The 15,598-nt window shown below is 44.2% G+C and overlaps 1 protein-coding gene across 1 annotated transcript; it reads left to right on the plus strand.

Moving 5' to 3' along the window:
* Nucleotides 1-1,246: 1,246 nt before the first annotated feature.
* Nucleotides 1,247-11,078, plus strand: COX20 (cytochrome c oxidase assembly factor COX20). Its single transcript, XM_083829620.1, has 4 exons — nt 1,247-1,401; nt 3,089-3,203; nt 3,342-3,405; nt 3,978-11,078. The coding sequence occupies exons 1-4, from the start codon at nt 1,369-1,371 to the stop codon at nt 4,117-4,119; spliced, it is 354 nt and encodes a 117-aa protein (XP_083685746.1). The 5' UTR covers nt 1,247-1,368; the 3' UTR covers nt 4,120-11,078.
* Nucleotides 11,079-15,598: the final 4,520 nt, after the last annotated feature.

The following is a 15,598-nucleotide window of genomic DNA, read 5'->3' on the forward strand; positions in this document are numbered from 1 at the left end:
TTCTGAACATTGCCTCTAGAGACTGCAAAGATGATAAAGCAATCAGATTTGGGACTGATGGGAAGGATTGAGACTTGTTTCTAATCTATTAAAGATTTCAAATAACCTATGCAAATGTAGAGCAGCACTTTTCAACTAGTAATATATCAATTCTGTGTAAAAGTACGTTGTTTTCAGAATCCTGAAAACACATAAGTAATATAAAACTCAAACTTAAAATCCAGTGACTGCAAAAGAGCATTCTATTCAGCATAGAATTAAAAATAAAACAATAAAATAATATTTTAAAAGGTCTGAAAATATCTAATTCTTCGTAGGAAAGCAAGCTACGCTGTTTTTTTAAACCAATACTACACGTCTCTCGTCCTTGTTTTTCTTTGTTGCTGCGATGTAAAAGGTCCTAAATTGAACCTAGCTGGAAAATTACTACTTAGGAGGTAGAAACTTATTTTCTTCCAACAAAATGTGTTTTTACAGTATGTCAGAACTATAAAATGCTGTCCTGAGTCAGTTAGCACCACGTACCTCTTCAGATTTAACTCCTGGTAAAATTTAATGGCTAATGAATGATTTCCAGTGTGTGGACCTTATTTAGCACAGGACGCCCTAGTAAACGCACTAGTTATTTTGTCTAATTTGGTTGTAAGGATCCCAAACAGGACCACTACTTCAAAAGAATATTCTTTGAAGAATAATTCATGCACCTACTCCCCCCTGCCACCTGCACAGGCTTCTCCCAGCTGCGGGTCATTTTCCCGTGTCCTTTCAGGTGTTTATAAACGTGGTTCAGTGGTGACATTGCTGGAAGGGGGCTGGTTGGACCAGGTGATCTTGGAGGGCTTTTCCAACCCTAATGATTCTAGGATTGTTATATGGCAGTGCCCTGGCTCCGTCAGGACTCACGTTACGGCACGTTGGGGGGGCACACGGGGCGGGTGAGGAGGAGGCAGGGACACGAGCGACGAGGACGGCCGGGTGCCATGCTGCGGGGGCACCCCGCGGGGCGGCGACACCCGCAGCGCCGCCATCGCTCCCTGCCTCTCCTCCCCTCCCTCCCCCCCTCCCTCCCTCCCCGCTGCGCGCCCTCGCGCCTCCCCCTCCCGCGACGTGCGGGCGCGCGCACGCACCCAGGCGCACGCGCGCGCGCCCTCGCTCCGTGACCCATTTCGGCGAACAAAGGATCTCGCTGCAAGCTCGGCCCGGCACCTAAAATGGCGCCGGCGCCTCCCCCTCCCTCCCCCCCCGCCGCCAGCTCCGCGCGGGCACCACAGAGACGGGGCGGGCCGCGCCGGCCAGAGCGGCGCCTCGCAGCGGCCTCTCTAGGCGCGTCCCTTCCCCGTCTCGGTGGTGCGCGGGCGCTGTCGCGTCATGGCGGGCGAGGGCGGCTCTGAGGCGGGGAAGGTAATGGCGGCGCGGCGTCCGGCTGCGTGCGGACCGGCGGGCTGCTTTCGCTCCGTATCTTTTTTATTTTTTATTTTTATTTCCACGCGCTCCTCCACAGGGCTTTCTCGTTCGGGGTGAAACGCTGTCGTGACCCTCGAGCCTTCTAAAGATCCATAACGGTGGTTGGAGTCGTAACAAACGATTTCACGTGTAGCAACAGGTGAAACCCTATTTTAAAAGGGCGCATCATAGATGTAGCATGGGTGTCTTAGCCAACAACGGCGGCGTATCGGATGACTTCTTCCAAAAGAGAGTACTTGAAATTGTTAGGAGATTAGAGCAGGCCTTTTTGTCCCACTTGTACAAAGGGATTGTGTGGAAACAGCTGACAACATAGATAAAATTATTGATGGGGGTTTCCTTACTTGTGTGCAAATCCAGCTGTTGCCAGAGGCTTGCCATCCCTCTTACCACAGTCGGGCATCGTTCACGGTGACTTCCCTCAAAGTTGCCAACCCTTTGTGGATGGTTTATGGTAGTATCCCATCTTTAAAATCCACTTTTTCCGACTACCAAAAAAGTTTAAAATCATTGTTAATGATTTTAGCTGGTACTGTTGCACGTGCAGTGTTTAATGATATTTAGTGGTTTAAAGTCAAGGGAATGGTTGAAGACAATTATTGCACCATCACTAACAGATGAATTAGGAGGAAGAAGAGCAGATTCATTACAGTTCAGGCACCTTCACTCTGACCATGTTGTTTTGAGGCCTCTGTACATGTAGTTTTCCATTCCTGCTTGTGACACCAATGTGCACTTGCAAGGGTGTTCGTCAGGTGGGAGATACGAGGTGTAATCAAGTTAGAAGATTTAGATCGTACTTAAGCCAGTGTAGGCATCTCAGAAATTAAAAACATACTTGTCAGTCCACAGTTGCATGTATGCACGGCAATATGTAATTGCCATTTGAAAATTAAGTAGAAATTTGACAGTAAAAAGCTAGTGTGGGTTACAAATGTGAGGCAGAGTATGAAATAATTAGAGTAATTTTTACCAGTAGATTCATTTTGAAATCTATTTGTAGTATATAGATGAATTTACATGAATAGCCCCTGTGTTTAGGCATACACGGGATTAGGTTAAAAATGATGTTTTTATTTTGTGTTTAATATAAGGTTCTTTGGTACCAGCATCTTCTCCAGTAATTTCTTTCACTTTTTTTTTTTTTTAAACACATGTATGTGCCTTTTCAGATATTAAAATTACAAGGCATAACCTTACTTGGTTGATTGTAACCTCACCTGTTATACAACCTGATGTATGTTGGTTTTGAACAAAGGAACTGGGCTCCTAAGGGTTTTCTCCCTTCCTTTTTTGGGGGAATGTAAAGGAATAAATGAAATAATCTTCAACAGGAAGGATAGAAGAACTATAAGCCACCAGGTTTATACAAAATGATGTTGCCTAAATCAATTGCTAACTAATTTAAAGCAGTTCTTGATACAGCTGTGCATATTCGCTATGTATGGTTATCTTTTGCTCAAATATAAATTGATTTTGCTCAAATACAAATATATTCCTGGGAGCAGGAAATCATCCAGTTTTTATTGTTGACTACTAAGATAAGTCAGTTTTACAGGGAAATTGGCTACTTCTACAAAAGTAGTTTTTAATTCATATTTTAATGTGTTTTTTTTCCTTGCAGTCCTTTAAACTCCTAGGATTTCTTGATGTTAAAAATGTCCCGTGTGCACGAGAATCAGTGCTCTATGGCTCAGTGGGATCTTTAGTTTTGGGTCTTGGACACTTCTTAGCAACCAGTAAGTACTTACTCCTTTTGTTTCTTTGTATGTGTTATTTGTAAGGAGAAATTCATTCTTTATTTCTATTAAGCATTATTAAAAATGGGAAGCCACCCTACTTTTTTCCTCTAATTTTTTGGAGCATTTCTGTTTCAGGTAGAGTGAAAAGATCCTGTGACGTTGCAGTTGGTGGCTTTATTTGCACAATGTTAGGATACTGGTATGTAAAATGCTTTTTGAATTTTGACAGACCTATGTTGGCTACTTTTGTGTGACCTTTCATACTGTTTTTGAAACTCCATAAATGACTTGCCTAGGTAACTGCCCTTTTCCTTCTCCCCCAAATCATCTTCAAGGGAAAAAAGTTCTATGCCTTCAACTTTTTATTTTCATGTATTTAAAAAACAAAACTGAATTTGCTCGTTTCTTGAATTCTCAGAGATCAGACCATCCAGTTATCTCCTCCTTTCTTTCTTTTTTTCCTTCACATGTGCCATTCTTCTGCCCTAATTATAAAGGCAGGATATTAAACGTTCACGAGGTTGAGATCCAAATTATGAAAGTGAGCATTTTCCATTCGAATTGTATATCCTGTTTCTCAGTAGGAGCTGCCTAATGTTTGCCTTAAAGAAATAGCAGGTACCTTAGTATTTTCACTATGCGTTATTTCATTGTGAATTTTACTAACATTATCGTATGTGCTTTCAAAATTTCAACTGGCTGAATAACTCTTGATTTGATACTGTCACACATGTAAAGCAGGGAATCATGTTTTCTTTTTGTCTCCTCTAGGTTTTACTGCAGGTACAATTTAGCCAAACACAGGATCCGGCAACGAATGCTTAAAGAAGGAATGAGAAACAAAATTTTATTTGAAGGCAGTTCTTTTGATCCAGAAAAAAAACAAGCGGACAGTGAAAGAAGCAATTCATAGTCTGCTCTAGAAGAATCTGTGGGCTAATACGGTTTTGGGAGAAGGTGGTCCAAAAATGGTGGTGTTCCCTGTAAACGTGTGAGGTAACTGATAAATCATGCTGATTTTCCTAGAAAATTCAAGTAAGAAATTCACAGTGTTAAATCAGTATACAAGCCTTTCTTTGTTTCATGTATGTATGTATGTATATGACTACGTACACGGTCAGGAATGACCTCCATGGTTTTGGCTTGTTAAACATTTGGGAACTGATGTGGTCTGCTGCAGGGTCTTGGAGGATTAATGACAGCATTTTGGGACTGCTTTCACTTTATTTTAAACAGAATGGTTCATTTTAGCAAAGTTGTAATTACATCTCATTTAAATACAGGAAAATATTTTCATCAGCTCTTCTCTGAGTAAATGCATCTTTCAGTGCTGCTGGTAAGTGGGCTGTTTGTAAAACAGGAGTATTTAAACAGTAAGTTAATGCCTTGCCTGTGCAAGGTGGCTATCAGTAGCTTTTGTAAGATTTCAGCTGCAGAGCAGTGGGCAACTTCAAATAATCTATATATACTGTGAACTTCCATCTTTGTGCAAAACAAAGAATAAAACCACACTTCAGGAGGAATCTCAGGTATTTGTGTAATATCTTTTGACTTGATTAAAAATCTTCTCTTTGAGACATTTCCTTAACAATTGCTGGAATAATAGTTATATTACTTATAAGTAGTAACGGTAAGCAGTTCATTGAAAAAGGCATGTTCTCTTAATATATTTTACTGTAAATCTTAAGATAAAAAATATAACTATATACTTTAAAGGAAACATTGTTTTATTGGGAAATAGTGTTAGATCTAATCGCATGTAGGCAAAAAGATGAACGATGGCATAGTATTCCTTTGCTTGTATGCTTCTGTCTGCACCAGTGAGAATGTTTTTTTGTTTTGTTTTGTTTTTTACAAAATGATTTATAGTACATCATGTTACAAGCACCTTTTTGGTCTAAAGTCATTCACTGAGCAAAAATAGTACCCTCTACTTAGTCTGAGGGAGTTTGTGATCTGTCAGTGACTCAGGTTGGTGGCGGGCGTGTGGGGATGGGAGTCCAGATGTAAGCACCAGCATTGCTCTACTTAATTAATTTTGAAGTATGCTTGAGAGCACTAAACAAGCATGCTGTTTACACTAAGATAATTGAACTTTTACCCTCTCTGGTTTAGCTTCTTACAAGAAGAAAACAAACCTGTATTCTCTAGCGTTTCTTTTTGTTCCCTATTCCTCCTGTTTCTTCGGGAGGAAATAAAAGAATGAAGAGAAGTTTTATGGAGAACTTTTAGTTCAATAATTTATATTAAAAAGTCTCCAGAGAGCATGAGTTAGTGCAGTGAAACACTCTCTGTCCTCACTGGAAAATTCAAGCTCAGAATTTAACACATAGCTAGCTCTAATTCACAAGATAAAACGTTTTCCCTAGTTTTATGCTAGGAGGTGAAGAGGAGAGAGAAGCTCCCTGTCTTTGGATTGTGTAGGAGGCGTTGCCTCATGGAGCCCTTTGAGTGGCAGTGGGAAACTGAGCGAGCCATGAGCAAGTACTTAGCAAGCTCCTATTTTAATACATGGTCGAGTTCTTTCCTATCTGACATAAGAAAAGGAGCTGCAACCTAAGCCGGGGGTCTTTTGGCTCTGAGGCCATAGTTCAGTTGGGGAGTTCAGAAAACAAAAGCATCCGGGTGAAAATCAGGTAAGTTGTTGAGAAAACGTGGCTTTGTGCTGACAGGAAAGAAGGCAGCATGCCTGTAAGGGCATCCTTCAGAATGCTTAAGTAGGGTGACCACAACGAGGGGAAAATGGCAGGGTTAATTTCTCTACAGCGTTAATTGGCTGTTGTTTTAGGCTACTGTATTTAAGGACATTAGGTCAATAGCAGCTTAACAACAGCATTAGTAATTCTGGCCAATAACAATCAAATTCTAGGTGTATCCGATTGCTTAAATCATCAGTCTAACACTGCCTCCCTGTACAAGACATAAAATGAGTGTGCCAAATGCTAACAGAAAAATGGGGAAAGAGGTAATATGCAGGCAGTCTGGCCGACGTGTTTGAGTCTCATTATTTAAAAATCGAGGTAAAATTGAGCCAACCAAAAGTCAGAACCTTTGCAGAATGGGGAGTGTGGGGGAGAGGAATCTGTGAGCAGGACTCAGCTGGCAGGAAAGGGGAGGGTCAGCAACAGCAGAGGAAAGAATGCAGATAGTTAAACATGGCACAAAAAAAAGGCTGACAGCTCTTCAGAGTGCCAGCTACAGCTGCTTCTGCACCCGCTACGGAAGGTGGATTGAAAGTGACTGATGGGTGACAAACCCCTGTTGAAAGGATGAGCAACTTTGTGAGGGACAGGACAAAACTCCGAAATCTCTATTAGCTGTGGTAAATTAAGATAAATACACACGAGAATAAAGATTATAGTAACTCAGCAGAAGTAATGTTCAAAAACAAAGTCCTAACTATTTCTTAAATTAGTGAGCTGTATTCTTATTAATACTTTCTGGGTTTTGTTTTTTTTTTAGCTAAGTCATTCATAGAAATATGTAGCATGCACCTCTGTTTTATTATTGGACTTTATATCTCTGTTGCTGCTAGTGACAGATGTGATAGCTCTTGTTTTATCAAGGTTCAAAATACTCCTCAGATTAATAGATAGCTAACACAGAAGAGAAATAAAAGTATTGAATATGTTTTTCTGCACTCTGAATGAGTCCAAAAAAGGAGAGAATGAAGTGTAACACCTTTAAACTTAGAGACCACTGGAAAAAAATCCTCTTTATTGCACTGACAGTTACCTTATTTGGTCACTAAACTATGATTGACCAGAACACATCTTTTTTAATCTCTGAAGTTAATAAAATTCTCCCTACTTTAAAGCAACCTAAAATACCACCAAAGTAAACAAATGGGTCTGTGGCACCTTGCTCCCTTCCACACCTTAGCCTTCCCACTCCCAGCAGTACTGATACTCTTGGAAGAAGGAGTTTGCCAGCTCTCCTCCAGCAGCATTTCACTCTGCGCGCCTCACAGTGACTGGAGCACACCGCACAAGGGGGGGGACATCCTCCGAGCCTTTCAGGCACAAAGTCTCTGTCCAGGCACCAGGCAGAAATGTGGCAAACTAAGGTTAATTGCCAACTCTGTTATTGGAGGTGTGTGTGAGATCAGATTGCCTCTGCTCTCCAGAATCATTTGCTATAGCAAATGTAATGTTTCAGCCATCAACAATTGTACAATTGTGACACGCTCAGAACCTAAATTTTTAAGTTGACAACAGAGGCAATTAAAACTGTTGCCCCAAACTTGTCAGTTACATCTTTACCCAAGCAGAGATTTTTAGGAGATATTGGCTTTGCTTTCTTGCTTCATTTTGCAGGCTTCCAAGCTATTTTGTGTATTGCCACCCAACCCAAGTCTTAGAGTGTTGGAAAGGGAAGTTCACCTGTCATTCAGAAATGAGTCTGGCTTTTGGTGGGGTGATTTCTTTTTAGGGGGGAAGTACATTGGTTATTTTTGGTGTAAGCAACACAGTTAACAATGGAGCACTGTGTGAACTTGGTTGTAATGAGTTCCCAAGTGAAAGAACTATCTCAGCTTAGTACATTAATTTCCATGCTTCTCCCATTCCTGTATTCAGGTTCTTAGGTCAAGAGCTTGGTGATTACTAGTGAAACTCTGAAGCAAATACAGTAAAATTACCATGAAAAATTGGTTAGAACAAGGTTCTTAGAGCATGTTCAGAAGATGAAGATGACAAGCTTTTGATCAATTCCTTTGAATTTGAAGAATCAAGAATAAATATGTCAGAAGTAGAGCTGCGTTTTAGTCAATGTGACTAGAGGCCTTGGAACGTACATCATTCTTTAACTGAAAACATTACACTCAGCAAGTACAGTTGGTGAACCTTCAAAGGGGGCAGGGGAACAGGTGGATGAAGAGAAGAGAAGGTAGAGCCTTGGATGATGTGAGTAAAATGAAAACTCATGGCTAGCAAAACCCTGGCTAAAACTGTTCTTAAGCCCCAAACCTTTTCATGCATTTTCTGTATTTTTTCTGTATGTGTATCATAGTTTGCCCAAGAGCAGTCCAGCAGAGGGTCTGCCTGCTGCTGTGTGAGCAGGTCACAGTAGCCCCATGACTTGTTTAAGGATTGAGGGCACTCCTGTTCTGGGTGCTGAGGATGGTAGTTTAACCCTTCCAGCTTCTGTCATCTGCCACGAGCAAGACGGGCACAGCCCTCAACTTTTCTGGACGTGCCAGGAGCCTGCTGGGAGTACATCGAATTTACCCTGGGAGCAGACGGTTACCATTATGGAGCTCTTTTTCTTCAGACTGGCCAAGCACCAATAATGCACAGACTGTATATTGTGGTGATGTCTTTAACAAAACCAAAGAATCCCCTTCTGTCTTCATGCTCTGAATAGAATGAAATACATTCTTTGATTATTTTTTAAGCTTGTTATCAAATGCTGTTTCAAGGAGCAGCCGTGTGCCCTCAGCCAACGTGGATTCTCTTCCCCAGATCCTGATCTCTCCACTGATGGCAAACAGCTTGTGATCAGCTCCAGTGATCGTGGTGTGTATTTATCTACAAGAAGTCCTGGCCTACAAGGCCACGTAGACATGCATGACAGGCTTTTGAAGTTCAGTTGGAAGCTATGTAACTGTGGCTAATAATCACTTTTTTTTTTGATCTGGATCAAGAGTTCTTACCACGTTTACCTTTGCCAGGCAGTCAAATCCAGTGAGAGATCTTTCTCTACCACCTCATCACTGTAACATTTTGCACAGATGCTTTGGAAAGGGGGTGAGATCCATTTGACCTCTTGCCTATTTCTGTTGCTTCTAAGCAAATTCAGTCAGGAGCCCACAACCCCAGCCACGGGCATATTTTGGATATGTTACTTAAAAAATTTTTTTAAAAAGGTAACATCCCCTCCCAGTCAAGAAACATTCAGGCTCTGGATGAAATAGTAGCAATATCAGTGAAGGTATAAAGTCGATAAATGATTTATTATTGGGTGGAAACAATAACACAAACAGCTGTTGCAGTTCTTCAGATCCAACATACAGCAAAATTTTCCAACAGCCAGTTCTCAGTAAAGAGATTCTCTGTTCAGGCACCCTAAAGAAATCTGGAACTACCAGTGATTTTTACATGCTTTGCTTACAGCATATTCATCCAACATCTGAAGCCCTTGTGGGTCATCCTGAGGCAGTGCTGGGAGACCATGACAAGAACTTGTTTTACTTGGTTTGTTAGATCTGATATTATCTAAACACAATGTTCTTTAGTAGTCCTCTACTCAAACTCCCAGGTAAAAAGAGCTCAGCTCTTTCTTCCTGAACATCAGAATGTCCCTTCAAACCACTACCACGGAGAGCTTCGTACACCTGCTAACAAGCAAGATGGGCTTTTCAACCCAGAAACCCATTCGCCGTTTCTAGTCATCACTTTTTACGTCACTGTTCATTCTTCTGGGAACACCATGTTTTGGCTTGTATGGCTCTACCACCCACGTGTGTTCTTGAGATCTCCACCTAAAGCAGTCGATGACCCAGGTGGTCTTTTTCTCCATGCTCCACCTGGTACGAGGAAAGAGGAGTCCACACGTTCAGGATGTGGCAGACACAAGGCTTTTAATACCCCGATCAAGACTAGGCGTTTCGGTCTGTCTGTTTCTCCGTTGCTGTGTCGGGCCATGGGGAAGGCCACAACATCTTGATCTTGTCACAGAGCATCTGAGCGGGTCATACAGTGCTTTCTCTCCTACCACACAGCCAGAAGACCTCTGCCGCACAGTGACAAGTGTGGCTCAAGCTGAGCGAAGGATGCACACAAAGGATGCATCCCCACTCTGTTTCAGGAGCTCTCAGTCCCTGAGAACTGCAAGGCTGCGACAGATGTGCTGCAAGCCACATGTTTTTATTAAATTGCATACTCCTGCAGTTGCAAAGCAGACAAAACTGGGAAGAGTCCTGTTACTGATCTATCAGAAACACCTTCCATCTGCTGGTTGTCTCCAGGAGGATCCCTATTAGCTGGAGCTCCTCAGATACAGCCACCATTCAAGGAGGAAACCATTCGCTCCCTTCCCCCACCAACCCTCCAGTTGCTTTCAGTAGCGTAATTTTCACTGTTTAGTTTTGGAACTAGAGGGTGATGCTTGTATTTAGTACTTGCTGGGTAGTCTCCTTTCCAAGGCAGTAAGTGCATATAAAAGCAAGTTCACTCCTGAAAACATCCATCGCCTTCAGTTTCTGTAATAGAGTCTGCAGAAAGAAGCCGTTGGAATCCATCATTTCCCTTTCATGGCCGTTTCTTGAAAAAAAAAAAAGAAAAACGATGGCAAGCTGCCAAGCCATGGAGGCACATAAATATCCCGGGGCTGAGCCAGCGCCGCTGCTGCAGTAATAGTAGCAGCCCCTGTCTGAAGAATGCCCGGGAGCTGCCAGAGAGGCTCTCCTCTGGCAGCGCCTCCCGTTCCCAGCATATGGCCTCCGCGTTCCTCTCGCTGCCCAGGAGATCGCGGGCTTTCCTCAGAAAAACCTGGCTGCCCCCTGCCCTGTGGACTCGAGCGCTGGATTACGATGCTCCTTTTCGCCTCGTTCCTTCAGGGAGAAGGGATTCTGCGGCAGCCACGTATCGCGGCGAGCCCGTCGGCTCGAGCACCGGAAGCCTGCGTAGTGCTCAGCGGCCCCTGCTCCTCGGAGATCCTCCCCTTCTCTTTGTGGAAGGGAGCAGGCAAACTCCTGTGAAGAATATGGCTGAAAGAGTGCCTTAGGTCTGGAACCCAAATGCTTTTTGTAACATTTAACTATTGCGTTCTCTGATGTGTAAGTACTGAAGTAGTTTTTGTTACTCTAGCGCGGTCTCCTCCTCTGAGATCTCCCAGAGCCAGAGGGAAAATACACAAGACATTTAACTTGCACAAGTCATTTATGTCTAATATTTATTTTTGAGGTGCTTGACTTCCTGTTTAACAATTCAGTAACGCCCATGATGATGATGATGATGTAGCTGCCTGTGCAACAGAGCGCACAGCAGAGGCTGGGAGCCAGGCGGCTGACTAACGCCCTGCAGAAACAGTGCTTACAGTGGCCGCCAAGTTGAACGTGGGCCAGCAGAGAGTTGTCGCTGCAAACACGGCATGTCACAGGCTGGGCTGCATCGGGGAGCACGTGGCCAAGAAATCAGCGGGAGCGCTCGCCCCCAGTACACGACACTGCGTGCAATAGTGCTGTCCAGCTTTGGCCTCTTGGCCAACGGAGATGCTGAAAAGCTGTGGAGGGTCCTGTGAGGTGGTGGTAGAGCCAGAGTGCATGTCCTCTGGGAAAAAGGTGGAAGGAGTTGGACTTGGTCCGAGGAGGAGCAGGCTGTGGGGTGATATATAATAAATAACTGCCTAAAACGATCTGCAAGGCAATTGCAAAGATGGATCCAAACCCCTCTTGGTAGTGGCAGATGATGTAGAGGGAGCAATGACCACAGGCTTGGGAGCTTCAGAGCAGGCGGCTGGACAAAACCTTTTTTGCCAAGAGGGCAGTGCAGCACCGGGATGGGCTGCCCAGGGACGTGAGCTTTCTGTCCTTGCAGGTTTTCAAGGCCCCGCTAGACACAGCCCTGCTGGCCCAGCTGAGTACTAGCGTCCGTCCTGCTTCAGCTGGGAGGCTGGGCTACATCTCCAGAGAGCCCCCGTGAGCCACGTCGCTGCGATTTGGTGACTTAATGAGAGATGGAGAACCCACAAAGTGGTGCAGAGGACCACCCACCCAAATAATCTCCCATTTAGGTTTCAGAGAATTAAATCCTCAGCACTCCCCAGCTGTGTTGGAGGCCCCAGAGCACCGCAGGTGCTGATGGCAGGGACCACGCAGCAGAGAAGCTGTGTGTGTGCAGTGCAGGTGTGATCGGGCTTTGGGCGCGTAGCTCTGCTGCTCACACCCCACAGGTGATGCTGTGCGTGGACCCCCCCCCCCCGCTAACTCAGCTATTTCAGAATCTGGCTTCTTTCTCAGCATGTGAACAACCTGCAAGTATTTATTCTTTCAGAAAAAAAGTATTAAAAGCCCCTCCAAGAAGACTTACTCATTTCCTCTACCCCCCCCCACTACCTTCTTACCACAAAGGCAAAAGTCCTTTTATAACACAAGGGCTTATCTTATCAGCTTGCTCAACAGCCCCACAGAGCTGAAAGTTCAGCAGAGCCCAAACATAGCTCCAGCCTGTGTCACAAAAAAAAAAAAAAAAAAGAGAATCAAGTCCTTTGTGTGTCTCTCACCTTGTAAACAATTACTGGTACTTGAAGCATCCAGGTACAACAGGGGAATTCTTTCAGGGAGTGCTCAGCACTGACGAACCTTTTTATTTTAAAACTGCTTCAGTCACCCGCACCATTTCAGAGCCAGTGCTCCCCTCAAGCACACATCTCCCCCCTCTAATGCAAGTCAGTTTGTTGGGAGAACCTCCAGAGCAGAGTGCTAGAAGAGTTAATGTAGGCGAATGTGGCGGAAGCTAAGGCCTCGTTCAGACCAGAAAACGCATACTGGTGTTTTTCTGCCACCTCAGTTATCACAGGTGTCCCAGTAAGCAGCAATAATAATCTGCCGCTGCTGAGGCAGCAGATCCAGCATCGTTATTTTGTGTAAATTGCATCTTCCTTTGACTATCGCCTCATGAAACTTCTCTAAGTGTGAAAAAGTTTGGCTGAGCTCTCTTACCCCTAGTTTCAGTTTCAGTAACTTTTAGGACCAAAATGATTCTGCAAAGGTTGTTTACTAAAACATGAAACAGAACAAAAACAAAAGCTTGCTCTAAGGTGACGCTGGTACGGAAGGACCAATGGCCGTGAGCCAAGCATTAGAAATTGTACTACAAGTTTTCTACATTTGCCTTTGCTTTTTCCCTTTTGAAGTTTACAATATGTTAAGTGTTTAGCATCTTTTCTTTTAAGCTACCACTGAGTTTATGTAGCTATTTACTCCTTGCTGAATCTTCCTGCCGCTCCCAGCACTGGCAGAAAGACGAACTGAGGCGAGTCCCATCCAGACTAACTGCTGGCCAAGTCCTGACTTCAGCTGACTGATTCCCTGCAACTGCCAGCTCCAAAAACGCCGCTGCACTGGAGGAGGCGCCTCAGTGTGCACACACTCTTCTGCTAGTAAAATACAGAGAGGCCTCCTTCTCCCTCCACCTAAAGGCAGTCACTTTGTCTAGGAGTAGGTGAGCTCTGCATGACAAGGGGCACTGCTCTAACTTCACCACAACGGGTCTGTTAACACTTGAGTTGTAAAGCTGCTCTTCTAAATTTCTGCTTCCCTTGCAGTGGCGTTCTGTGACAACCTACAGCTGTCCCCATCCTCTGCAGTGTTTCAGGCTAAAGCTCTACAAGCTGTAGTACAGGCCACGGCGTATGCACTTCTTCACTCGTGAGTCTCAAATTTGGCCGCTGAACATCTGCAGAGGTATTAAAGCACCTCACATCTGTAACTGAGCTCCATATCTTGGGGCTTAGTCTGAAGTTGCACTTTTAGAAAGCACTGGCCTGATTTTCCAAAAGGTCATGGATAGGGAAACTTCCATATCTTAGGAGATGACTTCACTGGCTATTTACATTAAACACATAGATAGTGTTATAGTAAGAGGTTTGGAAAAACTAGTGCCTTACACCACAGTTTTTTTGTTTTTTTTTTTTAATCCAAGTGGCATGGGCTGCACTAGGCATTGCCAGAATGCTGGTTTCATCACTCCCACTGTCAGAAAGATTGGGCGCTATTGAGGGAGAAAAGCAATTTCCGTAAGTTTTAGCTGATCGGGAAACGTTCTGCAATAGGCACCCAAAGGAACTTGTCCCGTGTGGAGGTGCCACCTGCATCGATGATGACGTGCACACATGCTCGCCAACAACACTGCTGAGGACTTCCCATGCAGCCCAGCAGTGCAGCACCAGGAAAGGCTAGCTCATTACAGCAGAGCCTGGCTTTGAGGACAGGGATCGTGTAAGGCACCCCACGGCAAAAGCCAAACCCCGACATCCCACAGGGAAGAGTCCGTTTTCAGGCACCTGCGTACTTCGGGGTGGGCCTGACATGCACAGAGCCCCAGGGACACAGCCCCTTGCCAACACCAGCCTGTGAGGGAAGGACCCGCATTCACCCTGTGCATACCCCAGTGACTGCTACCAGCAAGGGCTGAAAGGCCGCGAGCACTTTGGTTTGCTTTTTAAATGGGAACTACCTGCCCAGCTGCCCAGCGCAGCCCTGCCGTCAGCTCAGCCAGGCACGCAGGGCCCCATCCCATAACGCAGGGCAGCTGCAGCACGAGGTGCAGGCATCTTCACCAGGCTGCTACAGCTGCTAACGTGAGCACGGGCAGCATGCCACAGCACTGCTGCCACCACCCCAGGGGCAAGGCCCTCCACATTTGAACAGCTTTCAGAGCCCCCCACCCACACCCTACGTGCCCCTAGCATGTGCAGCACCGCTACCAGCAGCACAGCTGCCGCGGTCCGGGCGCCCTGCCTTGTGTAAACAAGTCCTTATAAGCTGCGAGTTGCTCAACGTGACAGATGGCCCCAGCCTCCCATCTTGACAACATACAGCTGGGCTTTCCGTGCATTTGTGTAGCCACTAGATTTCCCTTTTTTAACCCACAATTATTTTAATATTAGTGATTGCCTAGGTAACAAGCCCTTCTCACTTTAAAATAGATGCCTTTCATGAGAATAATCGGAGCTAACTTGAAGGCTTTTTCCTTCACGGATAAACTCGGGCTGAGGAAAGCCTTACCGAGGGTCTCTGTCTACTGTGATAAAGCATTTAGACTTTCTGAAACTATTTCTAGAGTATTTAGGCTTCCTGAATTAAATGTACCTCCATGATGCTTAATATTGGAATGTCGTGATTTCTGCTTCTCAGAGCCCAGACAGCACATAGTGCTGAACGAACAACTTAAAGCATCTTTTCCTCAGGCAGGATTATTACTACATACTCCTTTGGCCTTTGTACAACGCTTAAAGCCCTTCCTCTCAGTTGTGGCATTATTCTGTAACACCGTATGTTGAATAGAAAACAAAACATCCCAGACTTTTGAATTAAAATACAAACTTTACAACCACATAGTAAGCGTAGGCTCTTATATTTAAGACTATATAATTCTATAGAGTACCAAAATAAGCAAAGGATCAGCACTCCATACAAAGTGTTAGGTTCTTGGGAGGAAGGTAGAGGGGACATGGAATTTAATTACACTAATGTTGTTGTTTTTGTCTAAAGAAAATTCCATTTCAGCAAAAACAGAGTTGGGTTTATATTTCCCATATTTCTAGTTCATTAAATAATGCTTCTTTAAAGACAATTTACATTTTTCTTGTTCAAAGTAAAGGGATGATTTAAAACAATATTAACAAGGAGGTGGTGCTGTTAATGTTTAATGTCAATATGTAATGTCATC

This window comes from Anser anser, assembly GCF_964211835.1.
Source record: "Anser anser genome assembly, chromosome: 3".
NCBI classification, from domain to species: Eukaryota; Metazoa; Chordata; class Aves; order Anseriformes; family Anatidae; genus Anser; species Anser anser.

Bases quoted from the DNA above. Each gene is read 5' to 3' on its own strand.
- COX20 (XM_083829620.1), top strand. From the start codon at position 1,369: ATGGCGGGCGAGGGCGGCTCTGAGGCGGGGAAG. The intron at 3,204-3,341 runs GTAAGTACTTAC...TTTCTGTTTCAG, and splicing joins TGGACACTTCTTAGCAACCA to GTAGAGTGAAAAGATCCTGT. The intron at 3,406-3,977 runs GTATGTAAAATG...TGTCTCCTCTAG, and splicing joins TGCACAATGTTAGGATACTG to GTTTTACTGCAGGTACAATT.